Source organism: Sciurus carolinensis, chromosome 2, assembly GCF_902686445.1.
Source record: "Sciurus carolinensis chromosome 2, mSciCar1.2, whole genome shotgun sequence".
Taxonomy (NCBI): Eukaryota; Metazoa; Chordata; class Mammalia; order Rodentia; family Sciuridae; genus Sciurus; species Sciurus carolinensis.
In genome coordinates this window covers 10,408,544-10,436,233 of record NC_062214.1, presented here as the reverse complement: position 1 = coordinate 10,436,233, position 27,690 = coordinate 10,408,544, and the positions used below count along the sequence as shown (strand labels likewise).

At 58.1% G+C, this 27,690-nt stretch overlaps 2 protein-coding genes across 8 annotated transcripts in view; one reads left to right on the top strand and one right to left on the bottom strand.

Moving 5' to 3' along the window:
• Ptpn1 (protein tyrosine phosphatase non-receptor type 1) overlaps window positions 1-16,384 on the top strand; it is a 60,432-nt gene extending 44,048 nt beyond the window's left edge. For both annotated transcript variants that reach the window (XM_047542458.1, XM_047542459.1), the window contains exons 3-9: window positions 1,020-1,120; window positions 2,926-3,024; window positions 8,050-8,187; window positions 10,649-10,858; window positions 11,205-11,366; window positions 11,818-12,038; window positions 13,131-16,384. In XM_047542458.1, coding sequence (XP_047398414.1) covers window positions 1,020-1,120; window positions 2,926-3,024; window positions 8,050-8,187; window positions 10,649-10,858; window positions 11,205-11,366; window positions 11,818-12,038; window positions 13,131-13,350 — 1,151 coding nt within the window. In that variant the 3' untranslated portion in view covers window positions 13,351-16,384. The remainder of the gene's footprint in view (window positions 1-1,019; window positions 1,121-2,925; window positions 3,025-8,049; window positions 8,188-10,648; window positions 10,859-11,204; window positions 11,367-11,817; window positions 12,039-13,130) is intronic.
• Window positions 16,385-17,521: 1,137 nt separating this feature from the next.
• Ripor3 (RIPOR family member 3) overlaps window positions 17,522-27,690 on the bottom strand; it is a 58,125-nt gene continuing 47,956 nt past the window's right edge. For 2 of the 6 annotated variants that reach the window (XM_047542452.1, XM_047542456.1), the window contains 9 exons: window positions 25,386-25,507; window positions 24,633-24,753; window positions 24,024-24,159; window positions 23,400-23,561; window positions 22,689-22,850; window positions 21,932-22,134; window positions 20,214-20,297; window positions 18,965-19,055; window positions 17,522-18,515 (listed from right to left, as the gene is read on the bottom strand). In XM_047542452.1, coding sequence (XP_047398408.1) covers window positions 18,415-18,515; window positions 18,965-19,055; window positions 20,214-20,297; window positions 21,932-22,134; window positions 22,689-22,850; window positions 23,400-23,561; window positions 24,024-24,159; window positions 24,633-24,753; window positions 25,386-25,507 — 1,182 coding nt within the window. In that variant the 3' untranslated portion in view covers window positions 17,522-18,414. Of the gene's footprint in view, window positions 18,516-18,962; window positions 19,056-20,213; window positions 20,298-21,931; window positions 22,166-22,688; window positions 22,851-23,399; window positions 23,562-24,023; window positions 24,160-24,632; window positions 24,754-25,385; window positions 25,508-27,690 lie in introns of those variants that run through there. The other 4 variants (XR_007107347.1, XM_047542454.1, XM_047542453.1 and 1 more) reach the window with 4 other exon arrangements.

The following is a 27,690-nucleotide window of genomic DNA, read 5'->3' as shown; positions in this document are numbered from 1 at the left end:
TGTCTGAGCCCACTCAACCCAGTGCTAGTCATCCGACTTTTTTTTTTTTTTTCTTTTTTGAGATCTTTTATGTCCACGATCCACTTACAATTACCCAGGCACCTGAGTCCGTGTTCGCCCTCGCCCTGTGTGGAGAACAGCCCCTCTGAGCGCTGTCCTCCTCCTTTAGAACAGAAGCCAAAACCACTCCCCCTTGTCCCGATTCCGCTTCTCCTTTGGTCTCGGGGGAAGGTGCTGTTTATGGGGGTCGCCTGGGTTCACTGGCCCTGGTGCTGTGGCAGGGATGAACGCACCCACCTGCTCTCGTTGGCCGACATGATAAGGAGAGTGGCCCTCAGGGCTGCTCTCGGGACAGAGTGATGATAAGAGGTGGCTTTGATTTCAATAACCTGGGGCAGAAATTCCAAGTGGGTTTATTTTTAAGAACTAATCTAAAAGTTACATTTATATATTTGTAGTGTTTTCTGTTTGGAGCTTTTTCCCAAACAAATTATCTTTTTGAAGTCTTTGATGATGACATTGTAAGCCTAAATCCTTTAAGTTAATTTTACTTGAACTTTAAAAAAACAAAAAACTTGCATAAAGGAATTCCAGGCCTGGCTTCAGGAGGCTGCGTGCCTGGGTCACCCGCTCTCGACGCCCTGGATGTGGTGGGTGCAGGTGCAGTCTATAGCCCTGCCCGAGGGCCGCCTGGGCTTCCTGGTGCTGTGTGTTCCCTTTTAAAGATTAAAAGTTTGTTAGCATTAGAAGATGGGTCCTTGTGGCCCACTGCGTTTGGGGAGTGTGGTGCTGTCACAGGAGGGCGGGCTGAGGGCAGGCTCTGGCTAGGACCCAGTGGAGGGCCCAGCGTGGTGCAGGACTGCACGTGCTTCAGAGGAGGCTTTCAGAAAGTGCCAGCCACCCACTAGATGACAGGCAGGGCCTCCTCCAACCCTGGCGCCCCTCTGCTGTCTGTGGGGGCCCTGGCCGTGTGGATGTTGCAGCCCTCCAGACTGACCTGGGTTCTGCTTGCCTTTCAGTTGACCATAGTCGGATCAAGCTACACCAGGAGGACAATGACTATATTAATGCTAGTTTGATAAAAATGGAAGAAGCCCAGAGGAGTTACATTCTCACCCAGGTAAACAGATTTTTTTTAATGTTAACTGAGTGGTTTTTTTTAATGTTAACTGAGAGTTTTAAACTGTCTGAACCTCAGACAAAACCTCCTGCGTTGTTTAGAAGTTCAGGTGTTTAATAAACCAAAGAGCAAAGAAAGGAAAAAAATCCTTCTTCGAAGATTCAGCCTGTTGTGACCCTGATCTGCCAGGAAGGTCCCAAGGGCCTCACTGGGAGGGAGGGACAGGAACCCAGCTGGAGACCGCCAGCAGCAGTGGATGGGCAGGAGAGTGCCACTCAGGCGGGGCGGAACCTGCGCTGACCTGGAAGGATGCGCCTCAGCACCAGGCGCCTCTGGTGGCAGAGGCAAGAGGGTAGCAGGAGGCTAGGCATCTCTGTCCCAAGAGCCATTCGGAGAATACTCCTCACCTTGGCCGCCTCCTTTGGCCCTGAGAAAAGTGTCATCAGAGTACATGAACAAGCGCGACGTCATTGAGAACTCCCGCTAGCTCTTGGCACCTTTATGGGAAGAAAAGCACGGCAGTGGTTTAGTCATCGATTGAGCTCTTGTAAAACACTTAATGCGCTGTGACCCAAAGGCCGCAAGTGTCTAGACAGGGCAAGGCAGGCGCTTTTTATTCGTATTAATTAATTAATTAATCGCTCACTCTGTCACGTTAATCAGCGTTCTCCAGTCTTGACCTGTCACCTGCGGTTGGCTCGAGGAGCCCGGCGTTCCTCATTTGTTCGGCGTGTTCTAGCTCCATGCCTGCGCATCGGGCTCGTGGCTCAGGCTGAGGGATGATTTGGGGCACCTTGCGCTTGCTGTGTGAAATTTAAAGTTCTGGCAAAGCCGGGAAGCCTTGTGAACATAGGCTGCTTCGGACAGGAACCTGGGCCGGGCCCGTCCCACTCCCTTCTTGTCCATCAGTTCCTCCCATCCTGACCCTGATGCCTCCCAGTCAGCGTGAGGACCCTCAGCCAGGCCGAGTTCCGTCTGCAGGTCATGGAATGAGCTCTTGGCCTGCAAACACACAGCAGCCCCCCAGGCCAGTGGGCTGCTGGGAGCAAGGTCCTGAGGAGGGACCTGCCTGCTGTGGGCAGAGGTCAAGGCACAGTGACCTCTCCAGCACACCCCCCTTCTAGGGCATGTGACGTTAGATTGAGCAGGTGATGTTCCCAGTGCTGCCAGTTGAGGTGAGCTTGAGGCATCCATACCCAGCCTCCTGGAAACACCGGTGCCGGTTGCCAGGCAGGATAGTGAGGCTCTGCAGGCACCCTGGTGCCCACCTGCATGACCGCCTGGGTGTCTGCATTTTGGTCCAAGGACACAGGCGGTGAGTGGTTGGCTCCTGGTTGATAGTGAGAGCGGGAGGCCACCTCTCTCGGGTGCTCCTGTGCTCCGGGCACCCGGGTCAGTCCTGCCCTACATGAGGAGAGTTGATTTCCGTGACCCTGTGGTGAAGCCTGCTTACACCCGCCTGAGGTCACAGGCTGGTAAGCGATTGGAGCTGGGGCTGGGACCACTGGAAGAATCACAGGTGGTCACACTCTTGCTGCTTCTCACATTGTGTCCCACGTCCCACCTGCCCTTGGCGAGGAGCCCAGTGGAAACCCTCAGCTGGCCAGCCCAAACCAGGAAGCACGCTGGGCGTTGGCATCCTTGGCCGGTCAGTCCTGCATCGAGGTGCGCCTCAGGCGAGGAGAGACCGGCCCTGTTCCTGCCTCTGCCGCCACTCTGCCTGGGCCAGGAGGCTGAGGGCTGCCGCAGGTGAGCTCACGTGTTGCGTCCCAGTGTCACACATTGTGCGTCTTGTGTGTTTGCAGGGCCCGCTGCCTAACACGTGTGGGCACTTCTGGGAGATGGTGTGGGAGCAGAAGAGCAGGGGCGTGGTCATGCTCAACCGTGTGATGGAGAAGGGCTCGGTAAGTGGCATGCTGGGGCCTCTCGATGTCGCCGTCCCTGTGCATGTGGGTCCAGAGAGTCGCTCTCATCTGGAGTGCCTGACTTCTCACTCCTTTTAGAGTTCCTTTGCATACTCTCTTTTTCATTTAACAAATCAAAGAAGCAATAGCCAAGTGCTCATTCGTTGTAGGCAAGTCAGTCACCTAAAAGGAAACGGGGAGGCGTCGGACTGCCCTCGAGCAGGTGCCCCCAGGGGTGGGCTCCCCAGCACCAGGCAGGTGTCCTCCGTCCCCTGCCTGTGCTTCTGGGCTGCTGTCACTGCGATGTGGAGTTGGGTCAGGCAGCTCACAGTGCATCTTCATGGTACCTGCCCGCGTGGCCAGTTGAGTGCCTCCTGACCACGAGCGAAGGTGGCTCTGCAGAGGCCCAGCAGCCAGCCTCCTCTGCACTGGTGTCTGCTGGCGTCTGTTCCTTCAGACTTGGTGCCACGGCTCGCTCTGTGCCACTCTTAAACTCTGCTCCTCACACGTCTGCCCTCAGCCACCCCACTTTAGCTTGCTGCCTCAGTCCATTCTGCACCATGCTTCCAGAATGTTCTTTCTCACTCAGGCCTCACCATACCTCTCCCCAGCCGCACACGCGTTTCTCCTCGCTCGCAGCATGATACGCTGTGGCGTACAGAGCCTTGTGTCCTGGCCCTGCTTACTGCCCGTCTCTCCCCACTGTCCAGATTCCTGCCACGACAAACTTTCTCTCTTAGTTTCTTACCATGTTCTTTGATCCAAGGATCTGAGTCACAGCATCCACCATCACCCTGTGTCCAGGTGTCCTCAGGTTGCTGTCCTTCATCCTCCTCACTCCTGTGGTCAGCCCTCAGGAGTCTCTCTGTTGAAAGAGCTGCCTCACACGCAGGGCCCACGTCTGGCCTTCAGCAGAGCCAGCAGGCTCCTTACCTCTCTTCTGCTCTCGCCCCTCCCTGGGCTCTGCTGGCCCTTCTGGGACTCAGAGTCAAGTTGAGGATTGAGTGGAGGATCGTGGGGACCAATAGGACCCCGAATATCCCTCAGCCTCGCCAGGTCCTGGCACTGTGCGCCCTGGGGGTCAGCTGGGGTGCTTGCGTGGCTGTCCTGGCTGCCTTGGACATGAGGGCTCCAGAGGAACAACCCCTCCAAAGAAAGCAGTCGTGTCCAGGAGAGGGGACCCACTTGGTGCACAGAAGGCACACACAGGTGCGGGCAGAGCCTGGAGCCAGCCACAGCGCCACCTCCTCCGCTGCCGGAGAGACCCGGGCTGGGCTCGCTGTTGGTCCTGTCTGGGTGCACCCCACGTGCCCTGTAAATCTTGAGCATACTTAGTGGCTCCACAGTGACAGACAGGCAGCCTGCCTGCACGTCCAGTCCCAAGTACCCTTCTTACCTTACTTCTGCTTTTTCAGTGAAAGTGGCTTTTCACTTTTTTCTTCCTGCTTCTTTGGCCTGGTTAGTAAAGGTGAGGTTGCAGATGTGAAGCCACTCCTGCCCCCACCACTCTTGTCACAGTGTCAGACACAGAGCTCTGGGTTCCCCCAGCTGCTCTGCATGGGAAGCAGCTGGTGCAGAACTCTCGGCTCCTGACGTCGACCTGGCTGCTCTGCTGGAACGAGCTGACCTGTGTTTTAGGATGATCAGCAGCGTCTCTGGCCCACCACCAGGTGCCAGCAGCACCCATGCCCCAGAGGTGGCAGTCAGGCCTGTCTCCATGGCAGGGTGGGATTGGCCCTGGTTGAGAACTGCTCTAGGTTACATTGGGGATTGGGGTTTTAAGTCAAGATGCTTATTCAGAAAGCACCGGACATGGTAGGATTTTCCTTTTATGTATGAATTCGTTTGTTGCTCACAGTTCCGGTAAAACCTTTGCTATCCGTTCATAGTTTGCTTTAGCAACTGTTGTCACTTTATAACAAGGAGCTGTGTCGGGTGCCATGGTTACATACTCGTCACTGGGCCTGGTTGTCTCTTACCCAGCACTGACCCTAAATAGACCACAGATCCACAGATCCTTTCCCCCCTGAGATTACTACTGTGTGGGCCATCAAAACATGACTGGTGGGCTCTGTCATAGTTCACTATGAAAAAGTAACAGTACTCTTTCTTCTCCTTTAACTACCCAGTTCCAGTCTGGTTTATTCAAGCATACAGACTGGCACAGAACCATTGTGTGGTGTGAGAGTCTTAAAGTTTCTTCGGGACCAACATTTTCAATTCTGCATCAATAGGGTCACTCCAGAAGGGTGGCCTGGGAGGCTGCCACGGAGCCGCAGCGTCTGCTGGCTCGCACCTTGTCACGCCCGTCACACTGCCTGTGCTCTGAGCAGCTTGCAGAGTTTCCATGTAATGCCCATTGCTTTCTGGCTTCCTTCTTTCACCAAATAGCCTAGGGAGTTCTCTTGCTGTTGGCGACCTGACTGGAATCTCCTGGGACCTCACACTTCCTGGAAACCAGTTTTGCAGAAGCTAATTGTGTGTGTTGGACTGGGGTCATGCACATGGTCAAAGTTCTTGTTGTTCAATTTTAAAACTGACTTTAGACATGTCAGCACAGAGCGTGCATGTGTGAGGGTTGGACAGTTGCTCAGGGGAAGCTGGGTGAGCTTTACTCGCCTTTCCTGAATTTGGTCTGTGTCTCTCCCAAAACCCTATGAAACCTTGGTTGGATGTCAGGGCTTCTGTGCACATGACGAAAACCAAATCACTCATCTCAGGATCCCATGGCTGGCTTCCAGAGGTGGTTCTTAACATGGCCTGGCCATTTGTTTAGGAAGGGCCAGGGACTCTCGCTAAACATCTGCCTTCATGGTGGAAATGGCACCTACTAGCAACGCCAGCACTCTCCTGCCTGGTGCCAACCAAGATAGGCCTCGGTTTGGTTTGGTTTGGTTTGGAGCTGGGCATTGTGTCCAGGGATGTTTAGTAACCACTGATGCACATCTCCAGCCCTTTTTTGCATTTTATTTAGAGACAGAGTTTCACTGAGTTGCTTAGGGCCTCACTAAGTTGCTAAGGCTGGCTTTGAACTCGAGATCCTCCCTGCCTCAGCCTCCCAAGCCCCTGGGATTATCGGCTTGTGCCACCACGCCCAGCGAGGCCTGTTTTAGTCCCCAGTGATGGGACTGCTTTTTCATAAACGTCAGTCCCCTGTTCAAGTTGGTGTGTGTTGGTTTAATAGGTAACTGCAGTGGTGGTCAAGTGCTTATTTTTGTGTTTTATTGTGTGTCTTTAAAACAAAAACTGCTACAGGAAATAGAGATGTTCCTGTAGATGCCTAAAGAGTTCTAAAAACTAAATATTGGTTGATGGATGCTTGGTCATGTGCCAGAAGTCCTCTGACATCTTAGATTATAAAGAGTTATTTAGCTTTATTTTCGGTTTTGAAAGTGAGCACTTGCCAGAAGTGAGACGTGAAACTTGTCTGCCCAGCTCGGAGCCCAGGATCAGCGGCCACTTGACCATCTTTGCCTCATCCTCTCCCTGCTCTGGCACAGGTGGCCTTGAGCCACAGGACGGGCTGTTCTGGGTCGCCTTCCTGGTTCCTCGGAGGTCTGGCTCCAGTGGCCCCTCACACTCTGGCTCCTGATTCCTACCTCCCTGTTCTGTGTGGCAGAATTGCTTTGGTGCTGACAGGTGGCCCCATCCAGGGACTCAGCTTCTGCAGCTCATCCGTGATAATTGGGTGACGTGGTGCAACTGGCCAAAGCGTCAGACAGGCTCTTGACAGCCCTGGCATCTGCCTGGGACCGTGAAGTTCAGTGCTCTGCCCTGGCCTTTCTTCACTGGTTTCTCTCCCTCTCTGCTTGGGTTGGGGGCAGCTTCCAGCCTCAGTGGAACAGAACAGTCCACATCTAGGCTTCTCTTCCCTCTTCAAGAGCTGCCCTGCCCTTTGCTGCCCCAGGGGACGCTGTAGTTTTCTTGGCCTGACACCAGCATCGGCTGGGCTCTGGCCTCCGTTGCCCATCTCCTGTTCCCCTGAGGTGATCTCTGTGGTCACTGCCCAGGAAGTGCTGGCCACCCTCCAGAACCTTCTTCCCAGGGCCCAGTCAGAACTCTCTACCCTCAGCACTTCCTCCTGTCCACCTTGTCACTGCTGGACTCAGCGGTCTCTCCAGCAGATAGGACCAGCCCTGAAATGGCTCCTTCACCGCCGTCATCCTTGGCCCCAGAGGAGCATCCCGTGGGTCCACCTGTGACTCACGAGCGTGGCTGGCACACACTGGCGTATCATTGGTGGGGACCGCAAGGTCTCCCAGGGCACTGGGCAGGTCATCCTGGACCCGCAGCCCAGCCCTGGCCACCTGCCCTTCAGTGCACAACAGTCACCCGCAAGCAGAGTGGTCCCGAGTAACTGGCACGGGGACTTAGTCTCAGCAAAGTATCCAGTAAATTTGAATTAAATTTTCTTACTGAAGCTTCAGATGAAACCAAATCTTCTTGAGTTTTTTTGTTTTAAAACCTTAATGACCAACATTTAAATCAAGATCATCAGGTAGTTTCTGAAATTATCAAAATAGAACTCAGAAGTGTTGTTTTGGACCGAACCAACCAGAGTGAAAGGGTGACCAAGTCCCATGCCCTCCAGCTGTCCCTGGGTTGTGTCCTGCTCGGCTCGGCCTTGGCGTCACAGCCCCCGGGCTCATTCTCAGTTCTGCAACGTTTCCTCCTGGGGTGAGGCATCTGCCAGCAGCTGGGTTGGGCCCAGCGATGTTGGAAATGTCCGCATAAAGGCCTTTGTAAGAGGCAGAACGGCTGGCGGGCAAGGGTCGTCCGCCAAGCGCCCCCTTGCTGCAGACCCAGGAGCTGCTGGGCAGGAAGGCTGAGCGCTGTCCACTTGGCTGCCCGGCAGAATCTCCCCTGCCCCTCCCGTCCACCCCCTGGAGTTGGGCTGCTGCACTGACTGTATCTTCCAAGTTCAGAAAATTCTGGGCCTTCACATTGTCATAAAGCCCAGGACTCCAAGCCTCTCATCTTGGAAAACAGTTGCTCACAGTAATTCGATGTTATTTCCTCTCTTAGTTAAAATGTGCACAGTATTGGCCACAAAAAGAAGAAAAGGAGATGATCTTTGATGACACAAATTTGAAACTGACGTTGATCTCTGAAGACATCAAGTCTTACTACACGGTGCGACAGCTGGAGCTGGAGAACCTGGCGGTAAGCCGGCCTGCACCAGGCGCCTCAACCGGTCCCACCTGGGTCGCTCGTCCCTCCCCTGTGCCCTGTGGAGTGAGCAGGGCTCGTTGTGTGCTTTCCAAGGGACCAGGGCACTCCGCGACGGTGGAAGTCATGGTGCCTTCTCTCCACAGAGCTCTTGATACTGCAGCACCAGTTAACTCGGGCTCTTAGGGAAAAGACAAGTTTCTGTGCGAGTGGTCAGGCCCTGCGGGACCTGGAAGCAGACTGCCACAGAGCACGCTGTCTTCTCTGTGCTCCACGGCTCAGTCTGAAGTGAGGATCGAGGTCGCCCAGGCCATGCAGTCTCTTGGCCACTGAGGTTTTCTGGGCGAAGCCTTGGGTTTATTTATCTGGGAAGAGCGTATGACCCCAGCTGCTGGCTGTCCCTAAAAGCTTGTCTTGGAACATGGCGTGGCGCTGTGCTAAGTACCACAGATGGCCCTGCCTGTGTGCATTCGGAACCACTCAGGGGAGCCATGCCTGCAGGAGTCTGCGGCCGTGCTGGACACGGTAGGAAGGGCTCCAGGCAGCACGGGGGATGCCCCTGAACCTGGTGTCGCCACCCCTCCGAGCCACCCTGCCCAGGCTTGAGTCCCAGCCCTGCCCTTTCACACCGTCGGGCTGGGGAAAGGGGCTTCACCACCCTGTGTCTGCATCTCCTCCGTCACGTCAGATAGGGCCTGGGGGGCTCGGGAGGTGGTGGGAGGGTAGGTGCCGAGGGCGCGGTCCAGTGAGAGCGAGGGAAGGTGGGCCTGGGAGTCTGCGGAGCGGCTCTGTCCTGGTGCTGGCGTTCCCGTGCGGCGGCCCAGTCCTGTGGCCTCTGTCCCTGGAGTCATGGTCGTGAGACGTAGAGCACAGCGCAGGTTTCCAGAAGTGCAGCAGAGACTCGGGCAGCGTGCGCCCGTGCTCCCTGCCCCTCTGCTGTGTGGCGGATGGCGGGAGCGCTCCGGGGAGGCGCGGCTCCGCTGCTTGGAAGGTGCTGTGCCTAGAGCGCTAGGCCTCAGGTCTCCTGCTGGCAGCCTGCTGCCACCATCGGCCTCTGCACACCACTTGTGGAGGGAATGATTCAGACAGAATTCCGATTTACAGAGGGAGTGCAGCTACGCGCCGGGGTCTGGTGTCAGGGTGCGTTTGCGCCAACCAACCTTGCTGTCACAGAGCCTTATGCAGCCAGGCAGGTGGCGCACACCTGTGATCCAGTGACTTGGGAACTGAGGCAGGGCCATCCGAAGTTTGAGGCCAGGCTTGGCAGCTTAGACCCTGTCTCAGAATTTTAAAAAGGGACTGGGGATGTCACCCAGTGGTAGCTTGTCCAGTGTGTGCAAGGCCCGGGGTTCCCCCCCACTGCAGCAGGAAGTTAAGAAATAAAACGACAAGCCCCTTCTCAGCACTGGGTGACCGCTGGAGCCCAGACAGAGTCCTGTGCAGAGCAGCAGGCGGAGGGCGGAGAGGGTGGTGAGCAGCCACACCTTCCTGGGGCAGGCAGGCCTGGCTTGGCATGCTTTCTAGTCACTTAAAAAATCTCTTTAAAATGCTTTTCTCACCTGCCAAAATAGAAGGGGCATTTCTTTAGTGCTGTTATAGTTACATGGAGATGGTTCTTGAGGAGACAGGATGGAGCCGCTTCGTGTGGCTCTGGGTTGGCCAGGTGTCTCCAGTTCTGCAGAAGATGCCGTGGCCTGGCGGCTGGACTGCCCGCTCCAGGCTTCCCGTGGTCCTGTCCCAGCAGGGCATCTTTGTGAGAGCATCCTTGTCTTAGGCCCGTGCCTGCAGCAGGGCTGGCCTTTGGTAGTGGTCACTGGAAGACTGAGCGGGGAGCACTTTGGGACAAAGGCTTGGAGTTCCCGCAGCAGCTCTGAGCAGGGGCTGTCACCGCGGAGCCTTGACCACCTAGTCTGGAAACTGGGAAACGGGCACGGGCCTCACTGTGCAGCGGCCGTGGTGCTGGGTTCACGGGGCCACTGCTGCTCCTGTGGTCCTGCTCCTGCTCGTGCACTGTCTCTTCAGCAGGGTGCCGAGCCACATGGCAGCCACCTCCATGGAGACCAGGTTGGTTACCTTTTCTTCAAAGCGACAGTGCTTGAAACACCAGGTAGTCTGGAAACCTGGTGGCTCAGAGCCAGTGCCCACGTGGTGCAGTTACTCTTTCACCCTCTGCAGGAAGCACAAAACTTTCTGACGGGATTATCACAGATGGCGGGTACAGTGCAGCGTCACTTTGCTTGGTGAGGCAGGAGAAAGTGACTGTAGGCGTGTAGGCGGAAAGAGGGGGACTTGGGACAGGCAGGTGGGGCTGATCCATCCCAACAGCCAAGGGAGTCCAAGTGGAGGCAGCCTGCAGGTCCGCACCGGGAGTCTGGCGGCACCGGGGCGTGGCGTGCCTTGGCAGGGCAGTCTGCGCTCGCAGTCTTCTCATCCCGTGTGTCTTTTTATCTTTCAGAATCAAGAAACGCGGGAGATCTTACATTTCCACTATACCACGTGGCCTGACTTCGGAGTCCCTGAATCACCAGCCTCATTCTTGAACTTTCTTTTCAAAGTTCGAGAGTCAGGGTCACTCAACCCAGAGCATGGCCCCATTGTGGTGCACTGCAGTGCCGGCATCGGCAGGTCGGGGACCTTCTGCCTGGCTGACACCTGCCTCTTGCTGGTGAGAGGGTCTTCGAAGGCGTCCTCCACACCTCCACCCCTGCCCCGGCCTGACCACAGCTCCCCACTGCTGTCTCTGCAGGGCACCTTGGCTTTGTGACCCCTCGGGTCGGAGCTTTGCCCCTACACAGCTGTGTTCACAGAGTGTTCCCACTGTGACCTGGAAGTCCAGTAGAGCGGGGCCCCCTCCCTGCGCTCCTGCAGCCCTGTGTCCGCTGCTCCCAGTTTTCCCACCTTCTCTGGAAATCCTCTGCATGCGCCACTGTGATTTCCCCACGTGGAAATCAGAGCACTGCCCCGCAGGAGAGTTGGCACCAACTGAGTCCTGTCTCCTCTTTGACTTTCAGATGGACAAAAGGAAAGACCCTTCTTCTGTGGACATCAAGAAAGTGCTGCTGGAAATGAGGAAGTTCCGGATGGGACTGATCCAGACAGCGGACCAGCTGCGCTTCTCCTACCTGGCCGTGATTGAAGGGGCCAAGTTCATCATGGGAGACTCCTCAGTGCAGGTCAGCCTTGCTTTTGCTTTAACCCAAGGGCAGTGACCTCCAGTGTCTGATTGTGCGCACACGCAGTGCTGGGATGGAGCCAGGGCCCGGAGCGTGCAAGGCGCGTGCTCCCTACCGGGCTGGCCCGGCTCTGGCTCCTGCCCTTGAAGGAGCATCAGCTGGAGCGTGCAGAGCCGTGAGGGCCGGAAGTGGCCCCGTGTGTTTTTGAGTAGCTAGACAGTCATCGAGGTTTTACCGAGTTCCCGTTTCTGCCTTTGAGGTGCTCCCCCGGAGAGGCTGAGCAAGAAGGAGCTGGCTTTCCAAAGACGTCGCCTTCCACGTACATGGCTGCCAACCAGGAAGCCCAGCGCCCTGTGCCAAGCCAGTGCCTCTGCTCACTTAAACAGAGTGGGTTTCCTGACAGATAGCCAGAGTGAGCACTCACGGGACTTCCTCTTGCTGCTCTTTGAAGGACCAGTGGAAGGAACTGTCCCATGAGGACCTGGAGCCCCCGCCTGAGCACCTACCCCCACCTCCCCGGCCGCCCAAGCGTATCCTGGAGCCACACAATGGGAAGCGCAAGGAGTTCTTCTCAAACCACCAGTGGGTGAAGGATGAGGCTGAGGAGGATGAAGAGGGCCCCATCAGGGAGGAGACCAGGACCCCCTTGAGGGCCTCCCACAGCATGGACAGGTGAGAGCCTGGCTGGTGGGGCGCGGGCAGCGACCTGCTGTTCCTGGGACGTGCGTGGTGATGGCAAGCTGTGGCTGCAGCCTCCTCTTGGCGGGCCATGTGCCTGCATCCCTGGCACATGGGGCTGCTGGACCAGCAGGCTGCCCTCTCCTGGCTGGTAGAGGCCACTTTGGGGCCCAGGATGGCCATGGGCACAGGCAGCTTCACAGGGTTCTGGCACCACCTGGTGGTACTCGCTGGAATCAGGTTCTGTGGAACGAGTAGAGTCTTCCTGCCCTGTGATGCCGGCATCCCCACCCCCAGCTTCTGCCAGGTCCTGAAAGGCGCTGTCAGCTGACTGCACACCATCAGTCCCCACAGTGCTGCGGGGAACTCAGCCTCATCATGGAGCCTCACTCAGTCCACTGTGGTTGCTGCCTCATGTCGACACCAGCACCACTGAGCTGCTGTTGGCATGTGGAGACTGAGCTAAGGCCAGAGCAGACCGTCTTGTGTGGACGGCAAGCCCAGGGGCTTCTGGGAGAGGCTGAGGTGTCGGGCCAGCTGCATACAGGAGGTGGCACTGCACGTCAGGAAGCTGGCGCAGGGAGCAGGAGTGCCCCCTTGCTGGGCACTGGCGGCCGTGCCCTGGCGCCTGCTTTCTGGAGGGAGGTGCTCGGCTATGTGCCTCCTTTCAGCCCGCCATGGCACAGGGCTAGAGAGGTGCCCGCAGCAGCACCTGTGGTAGTAAGGAGTGGAGGTGCCCGGGATCTGTTTGGGGATGAGGGATGCCATGCTCTCTCCCTGGCCAGGGCATTCTGTAGCTGTTGAGGAAGGAGATCTGGGTGCCCCGGCACGGCCAGGCACGAGAAGACAGCCCAACCTGCGCAGCCTCCGCCTGCACCAGTCAGGTCCCAGGCTGCTGCAGCCCCTGCCCCGGGCACTGCCTGAGGCATCTGGGTGGATGGGGACAGGGGCTTCAGGCCGATGCCTGCTCGACCCTGGCCTCCCTCCAGGCAGCAGGATGGCTGGTTCGGGTGCGTCCCTTGTTTTTGCCTGGATTCCTCCACACCAGGAGGCAGGTGACCCACTGCTGCCCCTCCTACTCCTCAGCACGAGTCAAGACACTGAAGTTAGAAGTCGGATCCGCAGCCGAGGCCTGCGAGGCGCCCAGGTGGCCTTCCCTGCCGAGGCGGAGCCAGCACCACCCAGGAAGGAGGAGGAGGAAGCAGCGCCTGCGCTGACCCACTGGAGGCCCTTCCTGGTCAAAATGTGCATGGCCACGGTCCTCACAGCCGGCGCGTACTTCTGCTACAGGGTATGTTTTCACTGACGGACGTGCTGGCGAGACGCCGCGTGCAGACAGCCCTGGCCGCCAGCCCAGCGTGGGGCTGGGCTCTGTAGAGCACCTGGGCCAGTCTCAGAAGACACAGTCAAAGGGTTGTTCAAGTCTGAACTGCGGAAGGGCTAACCAGAGAGAAGTGAGGATCGATGCTCTGGGGCTGTAGGAGCCCCATGGTCCCAAGAATATAGAGTCTAATCTCAGGGCCTCAACCTATTCAGGAGTAAGTAGAGAAAATGCCAAATACATCTCTCTCTCCTCTCTCTCCCTCTCTCCCCCCCTTTCTCTTTCTCTTTCTCTCTCTCCATCTCTCTTCTCTCTTGTTCTTTCCTTTTTGTTTTGTTTTGTTTTGTTCATTTATTTTTGAAAAAAAATAGAATTACAACACATTGTTGTTTTTAACCTTTATAAAAAGCAGCTTTTTGTTATTTCTGGAAGAAAGAAGACTAGGCACTTATGAAACTCTCGTACCCTTAGGTGGTATAATCAGATACACAATTTGTATTTGGTTTCCCAGGGAAAGAATCCCAAACCTTCACGAATGTAGACCCCGTGGAGCAGAGGTCGGCGTGCTGTGGCGGGCGGCCCGAGCCGGGCACCTGCGCCTCCGGTGCTTGCCGCTTCCCTGTTTGAGAAGAGGAACAGCACCCGGCATCTCTAGAGAGCACACCGGCCTCTGCTCTTGCTCAGGGCATCCCTCTGGTGTCCATGGCCCGTTGCTCCACCGCTCCTCCCTGCGGCAGCCCTCTTACTCCGCACCCCATCCCTCTACGTGAGTTTCCTGCAGGCCCCTGCCTTGGGGTCGGCCACACCACAGGGTGACTGCTGGCATGTCACCCCTGGCTTCCACTTCAGGTGCAAGGGGCCATGGCAGGCGAGCACCACACCTGGGAGTGTGCTGTGACAGGAGGTGGGGGGACGTAGCCGCAGAATCCATGCAAACTGCCCACGTGACCTTCTTCATCCTTTTGACTATTTTACCTCTTTCAGGTGACTATCTTTGAGTGCATCAGATGGTTTAGCAAATTCTAATATTTTTTCCTTAGGGGTGATTTTGGGGAGGGGTCTATCATTAAAAACTGGCTGGTTGCTCCCTCTGAGGTTGGCGGGGCCCGGGTCGAGCGTGAGTTGGACAGCTCGCGCTGCTGCCTGGGCTCCTCTGTCTGGGTTCATTTCGGTTCCTGTTCAGCAGCAGCACGTGCCTGACCCTCCTCCACCTCCAGCCCCGTCCACCTCTGCTCGCAGGGCCCCCCCGACTGGCAGGCCGCCCGGTAGGGAAGGGCCTCGGGCGGCGAGGAGAGGCGTGCGGAGGCACTGTCCTTAGAGCTGGCGGCCCCTCCCCTGCCCCGCTTCCTTCTCCCCCGGCCCTTCCTTCGAGTTCCAAATCCACAGCCATTTCTGAGGAGAGCAGAGCAGAGGACTGTCGTGGTGGCACAGAGGGGTGGTGGCCCGTCTCAGATGCTGGCTTGCCTCACCTGAGTGCTCCCTCGTGGTGCCCAGGCCAGCGACACACCGTCCTCCCACACCATCCTCCCGGAAGCCTCCCCGCATCCCATGTGGAGTGGGCCTCTCCGCTCCGTTATTTATTTTTGATTTTTCCCAAAGGCGTCCGTACTGCACTAGCATTTTCTTAAACCAATAATGTATGAAGATTTTTGATGTCAGCCTTGCGTCAAGGGCTTTATCAAGAAGTACAATAATAAGTCAATCCTCAGGTAGTGCTGGGAGCTAGGACCGTGCCAGGAGCCTGTGCGGCAGGCCCGTCTGGCAGGAGGACGGCTGTGGGCCCCGCCCGCGAGGAGTGGTGTGCTGGCGTGAGAGGCCGTGGACACTTGGTATCTGACAAGACTCTGGTGGGAGATGACTGTCCGCCCTGTTCCCTGGTAGAGCTGTCCTCCGTCTCCGCTTCCTGTGTGTGTTAGGTGCATGTGAGGGCTTCCGTGTCCCCGTGAGACACGTGTGCTTGAACGAGAAACGTGGACTCCCGCTTACCAATGTGCCCGTGTCCCAGCCAGTCCACCTTCATGATCTGATTGTCAGGCCACTGTGGTTCCCAAGGCTGTTGCTACGGTGGCCGCCGTTCGGCAAGACAGTGATGCTTCCAGTGGCAGATTTGGCCTGATTCCTGGCATGACTCTGGTGACTTCCCGGGGAGGCCGGCCTCTCCCGGCCCCTGGGCCACGCCGTAACTCAGACATTCCAAGGGCGTGGCCAGCCCTGTGCACGCCTCACGCTCTGGACGCTTAGGCAGCAGAGACCCCGCTCTGGGATCAGCCTTCTCTAGTCCACGCTCGTGCCCTTCTGGAGCAGATGGTGACTGGGAAGCGCAGCAGCGGCGGGAGCCCCCTCCTTGGAGGCAGCTGGCCTGCTGCGGCTCCGTCCTGCTGCATCCAGCTGAGGGGTGTCTGCCTGCCCTGGACCCCGTGGGACTGATGGTGCTCACGACTCTTCCTGCAAGGGGAACCAAGACCTCCACATTTGGTGACATTTTTAATAAGAAAAAAGGCAGCTGTGGCCCCGAGCTGCCCTCTTGCCAGCATTTCACGCGTGGCCTTTCACGTGGGAGAGCCAGCGCAGAGCGACTGGCGGGGCGCCGGCAGGGCCGCAGAGCTTTGCCGAGGTGTAGGCAGGCCGGGCCTCAGCTGGGCTTGTGTCTTGGAGTCCTGTCTGTGTCGTGGGTGTGTATGCAGCAGCCTCTCAGCACGGTGCACGGGGAGCCTCCTGTGCGCGGAGGACAGCCGGCCATCGGCTGGGGCGGTGGCGGGCTGCTCTGCTGTTTGCCTTAAGCCAACATTTACTCACCAGGCCAATATTTTTGACAATGGCCATGGAATAAACCATTTTTACAAAAATAAAAACAAACAAAAACAGCGAGATGTTTGGCTACAGTACCTTTCCAGGTGTGCGTATACGTGGCTGCGTGACCGGGTGGGGGGAGGGCTGTCTCAGGGTCTGTGACCTCACAGAGCTGTCAAGGTGTACAGTTTTCCAACTTGCCGTATAAATGATGGGTTTGCATTTTAGTTGCAACAATAAAACTTTTTCTAAAGAACATGGATTTGGGTGCTTCCCATTTCTTTGCTTAGTGGGCCTGAATCAGGGCCGGCGACTCTTTCTTTCCATGCCTGCCAACGCGAAGCAGGTGGCCGTCGGGCAGGTTAGACCATCAACGTCATGAGTGCTGGGGTCCCAGTGCTGGGGCTCTGCTTGCTGGCGAGCCTGTTTGCTCCGTAGAAACCCACCCTGGGGACACACAGGGCCTCGGAGAGCTGAAAGGATGTACCAGAGTTGTTGAAAACTGTCCCCTTAGCCAGCTGCCTGTCAGACATGGTGGTTCTATGTCTCTGTAGGTTTGTGATGTCACATTTGATACAGAATTGACTTAGAAATGAAAATGAGATGGATGAAATCAGTGTGGTCCTTTTACAGATAAAACCAAACAATATAAATCCCCCAAAGTGAGTTTTTAAAAGTATTTTTTAGCTGTAGATGGACCTTTATTTTATTTGTATGTGGTACTGAGATCGAACCCAGTGCCTCACACGTGCCAGGCAAATGCTCTGCATCTGAGCCCCAACCCAGCCCCAAAGTGATTTTTTTTCTTTTTACTGCCAGCAGGATTGGTCCTGAAGCCACAGAAGGCCCACAGAAGCCTAGGGACTTGAGTGGCAGTGTCACAACTACTGTCCCACTTCCAGGGCATCTAAACGGGCAAGAAGAGGAGAACACAGTGTGGAAAATAATGTAGGCCCTGGGCAGAAATCCACTGGGGCAAAGGGCAGGACCAAGGCCATGGGCCAGGGCGCCCGCACAGCAGAGGGCAGCGTGGGGACCTTCGAAGTCCAGAGCTGTGGAGAATCCTCGGGCGGGCGGGTCCAGCAGAGCCTGCGCACAGATCAGGACCCTCCCGTGCTGAGGGCAGGCGGCAGGAGCAGCGTGCTGACCCCCTGCAGGTCCTCTAGGAAATAACCAGTGTGTGCTTGGGGGTAAAATGTAACAGCCATTAAAATAGATTTTTTAATTGAAATTTCAAAAAACACAGCATATGAACAGAGCAAATAAATACTAAAACCAAAGGAAAAAAAAAAGGCTTAAAATCTATCCAGGAAGTTTCCGTGAGAAGGTTCCAGAGCTGTCCGTGCTGGCCAACAGGACACTCAGCCCCACAGCTCCCTACACTAACAGAAACATCGCAGAACATGGCTTTTTTTTTTTTTTTTAAACACAATTAGGAAGCTCATTTTCCTTCTTTAAAGCAATATGCTCTTTCCCGAAGCCCTTCAGACCAGTTAGGCTTCTGGAGCGACTTCCTCGGCAGGCCTTGGACTGACTTGCTTCAGAAGTTGGGTCGCCTCTTGAGCTGTATGGCCAAAGCAAACGGCTTTACTGCTTGGGACACTCCAGGCTCCTTGGCCGGTGTCCTTTCTGTCCTTTGTGCTGTTGAACATGGTGAAAATAAAGGCCATGGCCAGCCAGCCGCCATTGGCCCTGCTGGCATTTGGGCTGCAGCTCAGGTTGAGAGTGTGACAGACCTGCTGGCTTCAAGCCTCCCACCTCTCCACTCACCAGGGTGACAGTGAGCTGCTGTTGAATGACTCACGCCACCATTCTTTGATCAGCATGGCCAGCATTGGCCCACCCCCGGCCCCTCAACCCCAGTGTTTTGAACCAGGAGCACCCAGCCAGCTGGCAGGCAGAAGTCTCGCGTTCCCCGCACTCGGCGGTCCTGGAGTCTGGGCAGGCCCTTGCCTTGCCTGGCCTTGGCGCCTTCATCCATGGCCGGCCTGGCTCTGCACCCTGGGGACTCAGATTCTCAAGGCAGACGTGCAGTGCAGTGAGCAGCGCAGGCTAGGACATGGCGTGCATCTGCTTTTTTGGCTTCCATTAAAGTGCCACCTGTGCCCCAGAGTTGGTAATGGTCCACGCCTCAGGCAGCCACTTGGACCAGGGGAGACGCGGGGAGCACCAAGCACGCCCCACCCAAAGCTCGGGCCCCGTGCTGGGGCTGAGCAGCAGGGGACACAACTCCAGATTCGAGCTCATCAGCGAGGCTTTTTAAAATATCGTGATTTCCACATCTGCTTCCTGGCAAAAGGCGTCTCCTTGTTCTAAGCGAAGTTTGTCCATCTTCTCAAAAGCTGAGCGTCCTTTTTCACCTGAAGTGGAAAGGTGATCTGTCATTGGGTTGTCTGCTGCCTTTGTGTCCCACTCTGCCAAGCCAGGGAGGGGGCCCTTCACAGGGCAGTGGCGCTTAGGGAACTCGACCTGGTGACCTGGTGGCTGGGCCTTTTGCCCTCACACCAGCCAACCCCTAGGACACATCACCAGACTGCAGCCCTGCCCGGCTTCTGGCTCTCATTCGCCCAGGATCAGACACAAGTTCGAGAAGAAAGTAAAACATTTCTCGCCACCTTCGCTGTGAGTGACACCTGCCTTGGGCAGGATGCCGGTAAGTAGGAGGTCAACCCCTGCACCAGGGCCTGTGGCGGTGCCCACCCAGGTGCTATTCTGCCTGCTCCGAGAGCAGGGGCGGCACCCCTCACATGACTCGCCAAGAGCCTGGGGAACCCCGCCATGCTACACTTGACCTTTGACACCACTTTACCAAATGACAGTGTGGCTTCCCGGGCTGCATTCCGCACGGCCTCCAGGTCAGACTGGCACAGGCTGGCAATCTGATCAATGCTTTCGATGCCCTGTTTGAGGTTAGGAGAATAAGCCTCGTAGGGAACACCGGGAGAATCCCCCGCCAGCCCTGCACACCGTCCCTAGCATGGTGCCCGGGCCTCCAGGTCTGTGTCCGCAGGCTCTTTGGCGGTACCCTGGGAAGTGCCTCTGCAGCCCTGACCACTGCGCAAGAATGTGGGGCAGCGAGGTTGCCTCCGTGAACGCCTCGCAAGGGCCCAGTTGAAAGGAGGAGGCTGCTCCCTTCTGGCCTCTGCTGCCTCCTGGCTCTCCTGACCCTACCCTTCTGGGGCAACTGGCCCTGAGACAAGGGTCCAGGTGAGGCATGGCACCTCTTGCCGGGTACCTGGGAATCCCCAAGACTGCGGGCAGGTGAGTTTTATCTGTACTGAAGTGTCGTCTAGCAAAGGGCAGTGACGCAAATTCAGGTGCAGCTGAGGGGGTGCACAGGCAGCACCCCGCACGTCTGCAGGGGTGAGTGGGAGCTGGGGAGTCCAGCCTGGGGAGCTAATTCAGAACCTGTAATGGTTTTTAAAACTTTATGCACAAGAATGTTCATAGTGCGGTTATGACTTTTAACATGGGTTTTTCATTTTTAAACACTACAATTTCTACAGTCTGAGTGGGTGAGGAGGTTAAGGATCCACTTGCCAAACCCTCCCAGCAGAATTCTGAAGTGCTCCAGGTCTCCCCCAGAGCATTCCCACTTCGTTCACTTTTTAAGCCACATCTAATATCCACAGTCTTACATGCTCACCCCCAACAAAAAAGAAATACACCACAGCAGGTGGGTGCTGGCTAACTTTCCCATTTCCGTATTTGACATTCTTTTCCTTATAAATAAGTTTAGTGTACTTTAACATCTGTTGAGAACTTTAAAGCATAATGCTGTGGGAATCCCTGGGTTCAATTCCCCACCCCACCAAAAAACAAACTCAACACGTTAAAACAATCCAAGGGCTCAGGAGCGCGACCTGGGAGCGCTGCGTCCTGGTCCTCGCTGTGCAGCGCGTGCCCGCCAGGGGCCTGGGGCCTCTGCTGCTGCTCTAAAGCCCTTCGTCAGGGGCCCTTGCTGGCAGTGACCCTCCCTCTTGCCCCAGTGAAGTCCTCTTGAAGTTCATTACTTAGGCCCTGCCTCCCGTGGGTCTGCTGAGGACCTGGCGACTCACCCTGAGCTGCTGCAGCGCCGTGCACGCAGCCTGCTGGAGCCTGGCGTCGCTCTCGCTCAGGGCGTTGGTGTAGAAGAGCAGAGCCTGGGGGAGGACATGCGGTGGGGCTTGTCAGCACCCACACTGACCCTGTGGTCAGGTGGTAGTGACATTAAGAAGGCTCTGTCTCTTCACGTCTTAGAAAGGCGTTGGAAACTGCCAACTTCTAAAACGCCAAAGCAGGGGTCTCGTGTGTCCAGCTCAGAACATGAAGAGAAGTGAGCCGAGGTGTCCTCGAGAGCTGTGCCCAGGCCAGAGGACAAGGGTGACTGTCTCCTCTGTTGCCCTCTTCCAGCCACAGCTCTGACCATGTCCCCTCCAGTCACATAACATGGCGGTGTCCCTTCACCTCTTTGGACCTGACTCAGCCCAGCTAAAAGGCACTTGCTTCACAGGGTGTTGTGAGGGTGGGTGGCTTAGAACTAAGCAGTGGGGACGTGCCTGGCCTGGGGGCACCTGGCATCCACACTTGTCAGGGGAGACCCTAGGATGAGTGTGCCTGCCCCCTTGGCTGAGGCAGCTAAGGAGACACATGGCTGCAGGTGGCACCTGGGCACGAGGGGCTGGGGTGCAGCTCGGGAGGAGCACCTGCTTGGCCTCCATCCCAGCTCCAAGGTGAAAAGTACGTGCGTGGCTACCACAGGGGGCAGGGCTGGGAGTGAGGATCCGGAGTCGTCCTCCCAAGAGGGCAGCAGTACCACGACACCCGGGCCGGCCGCTCTCCACTCCCAGGGGACGGGGTCACCAGCACCCCACTCAAGGCGCCCCCAAGGGGCTGCCGCATGGAGGCCCTTGTTACACACTGGGACATCCGCACATGCTGTGCCAAGAGCCAGGACAACCCCGAACACACTGAGGACGAAAGCCAACTCCAGTCCAAAGACGTGCAAGACAGGAGCGTGTTGGACACGGGGCAGCCCCGGGCCCTCGACATGTGATTCGGGGGGAAAGAGGTGGGACCTTCAGATGAAGTGAGGCTGAAAAGACGTCAGCTGATCCCAGTGCGCTCCCCTCAGAGACCCAGGTCTAACGAACACTCCAGAGACGTGGGAGCTGGAAACGGGAACCTTAGATACACGTCCCCAAGGTCCCCAGGGTAGTCTTCAGACGTGCACTGAGGTGGGGAGTGTGGGGAGAGCCCTCATCTGGCCCAGCCAGGGTGCTGCAGAGGCGCCTGGAGTGGACGGGCAGCCGACTGCCCTGGGCAGGTGACGGCCCGGGTGTGTTCTAGTCTGCATGTTCACAAGTCCCCATGCAGAGGCAAAGCAGCCACAGGCAGATGTGCTCGGAGGACTGGAGCACCGAGCCTGAAGTTTGCTCTCAGCCTGGAGCTGAGTCCCAGGTACAGATCGCGCCCCAGTGTCACCCCTCCCACCACCTTGGTCTGCTGCCTGGCGTAGGCCATAGTCCCAGATCTAGGACCACAAAGGCAGAGGGGTCCGGCCAGTCTTCATGCGCTTGCAAGCGAGTGCGCATGACCACGGGCACTCTGCGACACCAGTGTGCAGTGACGGCTCAGAACAAACTCAGGTGCTGCGGGCAGGTGGTCTCGGGCCTCCTAGGACCATGCTGGAGCCCAGAGCTCCCAGCCACTGCAGCCCCAGCCACCCGCCCTGCACGCGTCCCTGAGAACACCGATGCCTCCTGCTGGGCTGGCTGCCCCTTCCCGGGTGCCATACCTTCTCCCGGAAGCTTCTGTGCTTGGCCGCGCTGGCCAGGCGAGCCCTGGCCGCCCTGCACACCCTCGGGGGCCCGTCGAGCTGCAGCAGTGCCCAGGCTCTCAGGGTCTGGGGCAGCGGCTGCAGCAGGCCCAGCCTCTTTCCCCGCAGCTTGCGGACGGTCTTGACCTGCCCTGCGCAGAGCAGCTCCTGGGTGAGGGTGACTGAGGGCAGAGCAGAAGGAAGTCCAGGGTCCTAATCGGTGGGGCAGTTCAGCTGCCGTGAGCCGCGGAGGCGGCCCTGTCACAGGCCCTGTCACAGCTTTCAAAGGGGACCTCCCGGGACCAGGGAAGACTTTCCAGCAAGGGATCAGATAGACCCTGAGGATCAGTAAAACCACAACCCAAACTCTGGGCCCTTTCCCAGCCACTGCCGCCCTCCACAAGCTCCGACTCTGCGCTGTGCTTTTTTCCTTTTCTGAGACGGCACTGGCTCAGGTACTGAGGCCGGCCTGGAGCTCAAACCCAACCTGCCCAGCCCCCAGGCAGCTGTGGTTAGCAGCGTGCCCCACGGCACTGGCTCTCCGTGCTGCTCCCTCCACCCACAGCTGCCTTCCTCTGGAGTTTATTTCTCCATGTCAGCTGAATGTGGAATCTCAGTAAATCTGGGATCACAAAACAGTCGTTAGAAGGGGGAGTTGCAGAAACTGCATGGCAGCCTGAGACACCCACTGGCCTTGGAGAGCCAGGACAGGGCTGGTGGGCGTTCCTGGCCCTACCTTCCTTGGTGAGCTGGGCGAAGTGCGTCTCCAGGTCAGAGACGCTCTGCTTCTGCAGGTAGCTGTGAAACTGGAACCAGGTCACGGTCTGCTGCTCCGGGAGCCCGGCTGTGGGGAGCAGCCCACTGCAGCTGACCACCTGCTCCAGGAGCCTGTGGCACACTGGCCAGAGGGGAGAGGCCATGAGGAGAAGCCCAGACAGAGGCCGGCCTCTGCAGGCGGCGGCTCAGCTGGAAGGCTTTCTAGGGGAGAGTGTGCCCAGCCTTGGTGCACTGCCAAGCCCGGGCCCAGACCAGAGGCAGGGCCTGGGATGTGCACGCCAGTAAGCAGCCCAGAGGGCCACTGCCTGGGATACAGCTGTCACTCATCACTTGCTCAACAGAGAAAAATGCAGCCCCGCACTCTGGGGAAGGGCCTGACCTGCATTCCCAGGCACCTTGATCAGGCTTTACCTGCCCACCCGTCCTAAGTCCTGGTGGACGATTGGGACGTTTCCCCAGAAAAATGACAGGCCCTCTCTGTGTTGGCCTGCACCTCGTCTGCTCAGAGGTGCGTCTGTGGAGGCCCTCGCCCTCCCAGTGAAGAGGAGGCCTCGTCGTCAGGCGGGGTGCTGGCCTCTGCTCATGCCACAAAGACACTGGCAGAGCTTGGGCCCCTGTCACCTGCTGCAGGCCCAGCCTTTCTTGTGGGCGAGGACGAGAGGAGCGCTACCTGTTTCCAGCTGTCCTGAGTGTCTCCCTCGCACTCTGTGCAGGAACGTCCTCTTGAGCTGGCTCAGGAGCGTGGTGGCAGGGCAGGACAGGACTGCGCCGGGGCCGGTGCATCCGTGCCACAGCTTCAGGCAGCCCTTCCTGCGCGAAGCCTGCGGGATGACTGATAGCGGGGTCGAGCCTGGGTGGCCGGTGGGCGAGAACGAGCCACAGATCCCAGAGGCCCCCAGCCGTGCGCAGGCAGGGGGATCAGGGTGGCCGACAACACCCCGAGAGCAGCTGTCCCCCGCTCTTTGTGGACAAGAAACCTGGGCTTCCAAAGGGCAGTCTTTGGGGGGCAGAGGTAGAACTGGGGTCCCAGCTACCCTTTGTGGGCATGTGGCCTGAACGTGGCCTGGGGATTATGACCCTGAACCCTGGACAGTGGCCTCCCCAGGATACAGAGGAGAGGCTGCAACTCAGAGCTGAACCACTCGCCCGGAGTCCTGTGGGGCTGGCACGTGTGCCAGGCAACTCCAGGTCTGGCCACCCCCCCCAGGGCTGCTGTCTGCTGAGGCTAAGGGCAAGGGGGCGAGGCTCGCTGTCACTGCCACTCAGAGGCAGCCTGTCGGGGACAGTTACTTACTGTCTTCAACTGACGTCGCCTTGCCGACCTTGTCAAAATCAAGGTCAGAGAGCGTCTCCAGAACTTGCTTTTGCTGTGCCGCTTCTTCCAGAAGGCAATCCTGCACCATCCTCGACAAATTAGGGGAGGCCAGTTTCTGGAGGCAGCCCAGGGTGCTCCAGGTTAGCATGGGGAGCACCCTCAGAGTCCACGTCACGCTGGGCCCTGGTCCCCTGCGCGTCCCGCCCACCCCGCAGCAGCTCCGTCTTCTGGGGATTCTCCCTTCACTCAGCTAAGCCACTTAGGGGGCAGGCTGAGCTGCCAGGGGCCACCGTCACCACCAAAAGGGGCCAAGCTGCCAGAAAGGGCAGCCCACCCACTTTGCAAAGCAGAGTGGAGAGACGAGACCAGCCATGGTGGCGCTTGAACGTGACAGTTGGCACTGAAACCCACCTCTGGACCCTCCCTTCTGTTGAACCCGTTTGGACTTAGCTTCCTGTGTCTACAGATACGTCGCAGACGAGGGTGTCAGCTACCCAGAGCCACCTGACCGCCCTGCGGACCCTGGCCTGACCTCCTCGTCTCTGTCCGTGCCCGGCTAGTGCCCGTGCAGTGCCCGCGCCTCCGCACCTGCAGCAGGGCCTTGCAGACCTGAAGGTGGACTACGAGCACCGCGTCCAGCTCGCCCGCCCCCGCCCTGAGCTCCCTGGAGGGCGCCTTCCGGGACGGCGCGGGTGGGGTCCGGTCTTCCCTGAGTCGGAGGATGAGAACCTGGTGACCGTCGGGTTCGCAGGCTCAGCTGCTCGTGAGGGCGAAGGAGACCCTTGCTCCCTGCAAATCTGGGAGGCCAAGCCCGGGTCCCCAGGAGAGAGCTAGCTGAGGAGAAAGGGGGCGCACAGGACAGGAGCGCCAGGCCGGGGCTGACGGGAGGGCAGGTGGGCAGCTTCCCAGGGCCCAAGGCCCTGCTCTGACTCAGGGCCGGGCAGCAGAGCAGGGAGGCGGCGGGGCTCCTGCAGGCCCGAGAGCCCCCTCCCTACGGCTCCCAGAGGCGAACAGGAACCTAGGCTGCGCTCTCCCCAGCTACTGAGGTCACCCGTGTGATCCGGACAGGGGTGTCCTGGGTTGAGCCAGGAGGTGGTCCCGAGGGCAGAGCAACAGTCACCAGGGAACTCTGGTTGGTGAAGTTGAGGTCCAAGAGCACCCGCCCTCTGCTCAGAGGTTTTTAGATGCCCATTCCTGGGAGCAGACAGCTCGGGTGGGTCTGTGGTTGGCAGAGGATGTTGGGGACAGGGAGGGACGCCCACGGGCTCTGGGAGGAAAAGGCGGGAGGCAGGGGGAGGCACAGAACTGAGGGAGCCTGGGTCGGTGGCCAGGTGCACTCACCGGGGATCCCGGGAGCCCCCAAACAGGGACAGCTCGTCGGGCGCGAGGTCGGCGTTGAGGAAGGCGAAGCTCTCCAGTATGCAGTCCATCAGACTCTCGGTGGAGACGGGCTCCTGCCGGGCCTGCGGGCAAGGCCGAGGCTGAGGCCAGCGCCGGGCCAGACCCCAGCAGGAGCCCCACTGCAGGCCTGACGTGTCCCGGTCACAGCCCTGTCCACGGGCCATCCCGTGGCACAATGCCAGGTGAGGGCTCAGGCCTGGGCAGGGCAGGCGTGCGGTGTGGCACTCCCAAGGCCCCTCCTGGGTGACTGACATGGTGGAGGAAATCTCAAGGGCGACCCGTCTGAAAAGCCTGCCTGGGCCCCTAGCACCCATGGACAGGACAAGGGACAGCAGAGGTCCAGGAGGGGACAGGTCGAGCAGGCCCCCGCCCGACACAGAGCTGCCACTCTGCTCCAGCTGCCCCTGCACGTGGGAAGGTGGGGTCAGATTGCTCGGTCTTCTAAGAAAGTCCAGAACCCGGGCGTTTGAGGGAGCCGTTCCGTCTTTAAGTACCGAGACTGCAGATCACCTTCAAAGCACGGGGGAGTCTGGGCCAAACCCTGTTAGAAGCTCTGGGGCTGCACGTGAGGTCAGGGTTTGTTGAGCCGCCTCACGGTAGCGTCCTTCCTGGAGACTGTGGCTGAGCCCAGGGCTGGACGCCCCCCTCCCAGGACAGCGAGGCCTCGTGCCACGAGACGACCCGAGGCACGGCCAGGCGGGGCGACGCACCCAGCCAGGTCCCAGTGCCCAGCCCGAGAGGAAGGGCCTGGCAAGAGAACAAGGAAGCCGCAGAGATCTCATTTCCTGATAGAACAGAGGTACAGGTGTGTGCGGGGGTGTGTGCGTGCGCGTGCAGGTGTGTGCGGGTGTGTGTGCGTGCACGGAGGCACTCACAGTGGACTCTCCAGAAGTCTCAGCAAGAAGAAAGAGTGAGCACAGACCCAGGGCTCTGGGGACCCAGGGCTGTGGGGACCCAGGGCTCTGGGGACCCAGGGCTGTGGGGAAGGACGGGCGGGGCTTCAGCCGGCCCCTCACAGCACCTCCACCTGCCCAGCGGTAGAAACGCTGCGCTTGTTAAAGACACCTGGTGTCTCCGTGTGGCACAGTGACCCTGATCTCCCAGTGACCCCTGCGGAGGGAAGCTCCCAGGACACCAGCCAGCACTGCAGCTATGCCCACGGGGCCACTGAACCACGAAGCCACTGACCAAAAGCACAAGACTGGGACAGAAGTGGCCCTGAAGAGACCCGGGTCAGGACCCTGGCTGAGAGGAGCAGGAGGGCCGAGCCTCGCCGGCCTGACCTTCGCTGGGAGTGCCCACCAGACAGCTTCAGGTGTCTCGCCACTGTGGCGCGTCCCTCAAAGTGACTGCAGGGGCCGGTGCCAAGGCCGCAGAGCATCTCAGCAGGCGGGCAAGTTCAAGTCCACGGTGGCGAGGATCCTCCGCCCGTCTGCTCAGTGCACTCACTGACAGCTGCACGTGCACACGCGTGCAATTTCTCTATAGAAAGCACGCTACACACCAGGACCTGTGATCACTTCTACCATTCTTAACTTAGTTTGCCCAAAAAAGAGAGATGTTCTTAAAGAGGGTGTGACGTACGGCCTTGTGGCCGTGTTATTTTAAGACTTCCATGTCAAGTAGGTGTGATTTTCAAATCATCAGCATGCGATGGGAGTTGTGTGCATGTGACTCAAACTGTTCACACAGAAAGACTTCAAAAACACCAACGAACAAGTGACACTCTTTCTTGAAACTTTGAGGCAGGTACTTCTGAGAGACCGTAGCAGTGAACCTTTTTTTAAACTGCTGGATATATAATGAGGAATTGACCTCCCTTCACTGTGCCCACTGGTCCTGTTAAGGGTGGGGTTGGAGTAAAGCAAATGAAAGGCCTGTGTGAAGAGAGCTCCTGACCAGCTCAGCCCCGGCGTCCGACACAGGGAAGCGGCTCCTAAGTTCACTGACGGATAAGAAGGTGCCGTGATCTTGGCTTTGTTTCATGTCCATTCAGCTCATGGAAACGGAAGGTAGAGTGTCTGTCCAGGTGGCCACTCGAGCCACTGCCCGCTACACCCTCCTGTGAAGAGCGGCACTGCCCCATCTGTGAGGAGGCTCTGGTGGGCGCTGGGGAGCCTGGCAGGTGGCTTCAGGCCTCGCTGGGCCCAGCTCCGGCTCAGGCTGGTTTCCTGACACTGAGCTGTGGCCCCGCTGCCTGGCCAGGAGCTCCATGGCAGGGCCAGGCTCTGGCTGGCTGGGATCC